This window comes from Nyctereutes procyonoides, unplaced genomic scaffold (genome assembly GCF_905146905.1).
Source record: "Nyctereutes procyonoides isolate TBG_1078 unplaced genomic scaffold, NYPRO_anot_genome, whole genome shotgun sequence".
NCBI lineage: Eukaryota > Metazoa > Chordata > Mammalia > Carnivora > Canidae > Nyctereutes > Nyctereutes procyonoides.
The window spans coordinates 52,010,402-52,016,560 of NW_026575131.1; the positions used below are offsets into that span (position 1 = coordinate 52,010,402).

Consider the following 6,159-nt stretch of genomic DNA (forward strand, 5'->3'; position numbering starts at 1 on the left):
CTGTTAATTCCCTCTAGTGTATTTTTATTTTGGTTATTGAATTCTTCAGTTCTGACTGGTTCTCTTTTATATTTTCTATCTCTTTGCTGAAGTTTTCACTGAGTTTGTCCACTCATTTCTCAAGTCTGGTGAGTATCTTTATGACCATTACTTCATTTATCAGACATATGGCTTGTCTCCATTTCATTTAGCAATTCTATTCATTTTGTCTAACCCTGTTTTGTTTTCTGATATATTTGGTAGGTCAGCTACAACTCCTGGTCTTGGATCTAGTGCCCTGTGTAGAAGTACTGTTGCCTGACGTACAATAACCACTGTCACCAGAACCAGGTACACAGGGGTGCACCCTGGATGGGCTGCATGTGCCCTACTGTTGTGGCTAAGCCACAGTTGCCTTCATCCCAGCCAGCTGCAATGTGGAGCCAGGAAGTCAGCCTCACTGTCTACAATTAGTTTCTCTGTCATAGCTATAGGCATAACAAATCCCTGCACATTCAGTCAAGAAGCCAACCACAGGAACTGTGGACACACTCGACTGGTGTGTGGGGTTATATCACCACACTCCGTATGGCTGGAGTCACTACAGAGTGGTGCTGATCCAAGCTGGGCCTGCCTAGTGGGTATAATAAGGCAGGAGCTGCTTTGCAGGGATTCCTGTCCAAGTGGGCAGGCTGGATGGGGTGAGTTTGCTGGGGTGGGACACACAGTGCTAGCAAGGTAAATGGAGACTGTTAGCACTGACTTCTGTAAGTGTCTGGCTATCCAGCCTGAGGGGAGGGGAAGAGAAATAGTGCCCACTGGCATTTTTGTTCCCAGGGAAAGCTTCTGCAGCTTCTTGCCTCTCTGGCACACATTCTAAGATTAGTCAGTAAATTTTCTTCATATATATCCTAGGCACTTTTTAAACTGTTGCTCCTACACTGTCTCTCTGGTTGAGTTTAGTATGCTGACTCTTTAAGATCAGGGATTCCATTTCCTATTACCCTCCAGCTCCTGCAGAGTTAAGCCTACTGATTTTCAAAGCTCTCAGAGCTAAGCCCCACTGGTTTTCCACACCAGATGTTATGGGACTCATCTTCCCAGTGAGGTTTTCCAGTGCCAGCAGTGCCTGGTGTGGGGTCTGATTCTCTTCTCTGTGCTTATGGTACCCCTCTCATTTGTGGTTAGTCTTGCTGGGGGGGGTTACCTTTTCCAACATGGCCCCCTCTCTATGATTAACTGTGGAAAGTCTGTTCTTCCAGTCTTCAGGGCTTTTTCAGAGTTAGTCACATAGATGTAGCTGTTTTGTGTGTGTATGGGACAAGGTGAGCTCTAGATCCTTCTACTCTCCCATCATCTTGAAGCCCCCTTGTGTATAATACTTTAAATCCTACATTAGTCTTCTCTTCAAGAAGCTTCTAACTTAGAAAAATAATATGCAAGAGATAATATATATGTAAGTAAAAATTGAAAAATCAACACAGGAAAATAGTATTATCATTTTGATTACTGGATCAAAAAAGGACCTTCTGTGAACATATTTTCTATGTGACCTGAGAGGTGATGAAGAATTATTGAACGTCGAGAATCATTAGGTGGATTCAGGAGAGTGGATGGATTGTTCATTGATATGTGTGGTGCCAGGGCATCCAAAATGTCACTCAGGATTTGACATGACATTAGTACCAAAAATTTAGTTTGGGAATGATAAGGATTGAATTATTCAGGGAGATGGTTAATTCATCTTGACACCTGGTCACTGTTGGGGGTCATTGACGTGATCACTGATGAGTGGGCAGGTGAATATTTGGGTCTCCAGGTTGAAGAGAGATTTGTGCTGATTCTATTGCCATTCCAATTCATTAATAATATTTGAAGCCAGGGAAATCAAAAGGATTCCCTAACAGGAGTGAATGGATACAAAAGAAGTATGAGAGGGACACCTGGGTGGCTCAGTGGTTGAATGTCTGCCTTTGGCTCAGGGTGTGATCCTGGGGTCTTGGGATGAGTCCCACATTGGGCTCCCCACAGGGAGCCTGTTTCTCCCTCCGCCTGTGTCTCTGCTTCTGTGTGTGTGTGTGTGTGTGTGTGTGTGTGTCTCATGAATAAATAAAATCTTTAAAAAGTGTGAGAGCAGGACTGATTCCTAAGGAGCATCATTTGTCACATTAGGTCAGAAATAAGAGCTTAAAAAGGATCATTGTTAATCTTTCTTAAATGTTAATAGCAACACACTGTATGGTTGTCACTGTACAGAAAGAATAAAAATACAAATAATAAGACCCTAGATTAGTAGGGAGGAAGGGGAGAGAAGAAAGAGGGTCACAGGAGATTGCAGCTGGAGGAAATTATTTGAGGAATGGTTATTTATAGTGGAGGTCCTCGTGTATCACACTAGAGATGTGTGATGGGAAAATGGTGGATCAGAGTTATTTACAAACACGAGAATTTTGGCCCCTCTGCAGACAACTGATGAAATCTGTAGATATCCAGAGACAGACCTGGAGAATGAAGAAAGCAAGAGACACTAGACCAGCTGTGGCCTTGAAGGAAGGCATTCCTTCCAGTGAGGTGGGGAGAACACAGAGCCAAGATGGATGCCCCAAAAACAGTGATAAAGAGGAGGTGGTGGTGCTGCAGAACACAAGTGGTGTGTACCCTGGGAAGTGGCACACCATGAAACAGCTCTGTGTTTGGCTTGCCTCTCTTTTAATGCGAGTCTTGCCCTGAAATATGATACTCTGTTATAACCAGCTGTTCTTTATTAATATTTTGAGAGAAAAAAATTATAAGTAGATGATTTTATGGGTGACAGATTAGGTTTCATGGAATGAAAGGATATCCTAGCCTCACTTGTTGCTGTTCGATTTGTTTACCATGTTGCTTATTCATTTTTTTATATAGGGCTTTGTTGTACATCATATACGCATAGCACATAGAAACTAGAAAAAAAACCATCTCCTGTAACTTAATAGGTTAAGGTTAAAAATAAGAACTTTGGTTGACACAAATACAAAGACTCTAAGAATTAATCTTTGGTCTATAGAGTAGATAGGGACTGTAGGACCCTCGGAAAAGAAATATGGTACCTAATAGGATTCAGCAGGGGGGAGAGTACCTGACCCTGATGTCATAAATTAAAAAACTTTAAGTCAGTTTTTGAAATAGGTCCTAGTAACATATATTTTAAAGTGTTTATAGCATTTGTCCTGTAAATAGTTCAAGGAGCATAAAAGGGTTCACTTTTTTTAATAATAAATTTATTTTTTATTGGTGTTCAATTTACCAACATACAGAATAACACCCAGTGCTCATCCCGTCAAGTGCCCCCCTCAGTGCCCGTCACCCATTCACCCCCACCCCCTGCCCACCTCCCCTTCCACCACTCCTAGTTCGTTTCCCAGAGTTAGGAGTCTTTATGTTCTGTCTCCCTTTCTGATATTTCCCACTCATTTCTTCTCCCTTCAAAAGGGTTCACTTTTGTGGCAGAATGTATTTTCCAAAGCTGGCGACATAGATACATTTGTTTTGCTCCACATACCTTTTTTTTTAATTGCAGTGTTTTTTTTTTTATCTTAGTGTTCTGTAGTTATATTTTCCTTGAGTTAAAGTATTATTTTTTTAAAAAAAGCATATACTCTAAAGAGATTATTATTTTAATACAGTAATTTTAAGATCATTTTTACATCTATTTTAACAAGTTTTATCATTTTTGTTTTTTCCACATGCTAATTCAGACTCAGGACATTAAATTTCATAAGATTTGACATACAACATTGTGTAAATTTAAGGTGGTCAATGTGTTATTTTTATTGAACCATTATATTAGTTTCAGGTGGACACTATAATTCAACAATCTATATTCTGTGCTCATAGAAATAAGTGTATTCTTGATCCCCTTTATCTATTTCACATCACCAACACCCCCGCTAATCCCCTCCCTCTGGCAACCACTAGTTCTCTGTATTTAAGAGACTGTTTATTGTTATTGTCTCTTTTTTTTTTTCTTTGACATCAGCCATAGCAACCTCTTACTAGATATGTAGCTTCCGGGGCAAGAGAAACAAAAACAAAAACAAACTGCTGGGACTACATAAAAAAAAGCTTCTGCACAGCAAGGGAAACAACGAAAAACTGAAGGGCCACCACTGGAATGGGAGAAGATATTTGTAAATGACATCTGCTAAAGGGTTAGTATCCAAAATATATAAAGAACTTACGAAACTCAACACTCCAGGGATCCCTGGGTGGTTCAGTGGTTTAGCACCTGCCTTCAGTCCAGGGCGTGATCCTGGAGGCCTGGGATCGAGTCCCACGTCGGTCTCCCTGCATGGAGCCTGCTTCTCCCTCTGCCTGTGTCTCTGCCCGCCCCCCTCTCTCTCATGAATAAATAAAATCTTTAAAAAAAAAAGTAAAAAGATAAAAATAAATAAAAAATAAAAAAAACTCAACACTCCAAAGCAAATAATCCAATTAAAAATGGGCAGAAGACATGAACAGGAATTTTTTCCCCCTTAAATAGTTGTTTATTGGCAGTGGGCTGGAAAGAGCAACGGAGTTAGCATGTACAGACACCACCACACACCAAGGTCACATGGGAGGCCAAAGTGATGGGAAAGAGCAGCCTGGAGCCCCAGGTGAGGCCCTCTCTTCAAGAGTGTTGGGGGGGGGCGTGCTGGAGTGTTGAGGGGGCAGCCTTAGAACACCTCCGCTTAGTAGGCATGGTTAGAGATGAAGAGGGACTCCCTGGCTGCAGCCCGGGCCTGACCACTTGGGGTGTACTTTCCTTGACAGGCGAGGCTGTTGGCCAGGGCTCGCTTGATATACTCCTCCTGGGCGGCCTTCAGGTTCTCCTTCTTTCCACCCCAGGCCTTGAGGGCAGAAGCCTGTAGGGCTCGGCCATAGGAGAAGGTCAGGGCCCATGGCTTCAGCAGGGGGCACTTGTTGATGGCATTGAGGTTGATGGATGCCTCCTCCTCACTCTGGCCGCCTGATAGGAAGGTGATCCCAGTAACAGCGGGGGGCACTGTGCGTCGCAGTGCTGTGACAGTCGCTATGGCAATCTCCTCAGGAGAATATTTATGGGTACAGGCGTGGCCTGGGGTTACCATGTTGGGCATCAGCAAAGTGCCCTCCAGGTAGATGTGGTGGTCACTCAGGGCCTTGTAGACAGCAGCCAGCACCTTCTCGGTTACATACTGACAGCGCTTCAAGTCGTGGTCCCCATCGGGGAGGATCTCAGGCTCCACAATGGGCACGATGCCATTCTGCTGGCAGATGCTGGCGTAACGGGCCAGGACGTTGGCATTCTCCATGATGGCAAGGGCTGAGGGGGTGTGTTGCCCAATTTTCAGCACACAGCGCCACTTGGCAAAGTCGGCCCCATCCTTCTTGTACTGGGCACAGCGCTCGGACAGCCCATCCAGCCCTTGGGTGGTGGTCTCCCCATTTGTTCCTGCCAGGGGTCCCACACCTTTGTCCACCTTGATGCCTACAATGCCACCCTTGGATTTGATGACTTGGGGGAAGGGACGCCCATCGTCGGTCTTCTGGTACAGTGTCTCATGGAAGAGGATGACCCCCCCAATGCAGGGGTTGACGCGGTCGTCGGCGGTCAGCAGCAGCTGGCGGTAGACGCGCCGGTTCTCCTCCGTGTTCTCGGTGCCGATGGGCTGCAGCCGCCTGGCGATGCTCCCGGTGGACTCATCTGCAGCCAGGATGCCCTTGCCCGGGGCCACGATGCGGTGAGCGATGTCAGAAAGCTCCTTCTTCTGCTCCGGGGTCAGCGCTGGGTATTGGTAGGGCATGTTGCGGGTCCGTTCCTGGCACCGGAGGGGGTGCGGCGGTGGAGGGCGGTGGGCCGGCCAGCGGACTGAGCAAGCGAACGCAGCCGTGGTCACCAGGCCCCGGGTTCTGCGGCGCGTTCCAGGAGGAACGCAGCCTATTAGCTCCGGGGGGGGGGGGGGCGCAGGGGGCGGGGCTGAACAGGGTTTTTTTTTTTAGATTTATTTATTTATTTATGATAGACATAGAGAGAGGCAGAGACACAGGAGGAGGGAGAAGCAGGCTCCATGCAGGGAGCCCGAAGTTAGACTCGACCCCCGGACCCCAGGATCACGCCCCGGGCCAAAGGCAGGCAGGCGCCAAACCGCTGAGCCACCCAGGGATCCCCTGAACAGG

General features: G+C 45.9%; 1 protein-coding gene across 1 annotated transcript; it reads right to left on the minus strand.

The window, feature by feature from the left end:
- Positions 1-4,659: 4,659 nt before the first annotated feature.
- On the minus strand, positions 4,660-5,798 carry LOC129521672 (fructose-bisphosphate aldolase A-like). Its single transcript, XM_055343354.1, has one exon. The coding sequence runs from the start codon at positions 5,784-5,786 to the stop codon at positions 4,692-4,694; it is 1,095 nt and encodes a 364-aa protein (XP_055199329.1). The 5' UTR covers positions 5,787-5,798; the 3' UTR covers positions 4,660-4,691.
- Between the last annotated feature and the right edge of the window lie 361 nt (positions 5,799-6,159).

Excerpts from the sequence above, each read along its gene's own strand:
- LOC129521672 (XM_055343354.1), bottom strand. The coding sequence starts at position 5,786 with ATGCCCTACCAATACCCAGCGCTGACCCCGGAGCAGAAGAAGGAGCTT.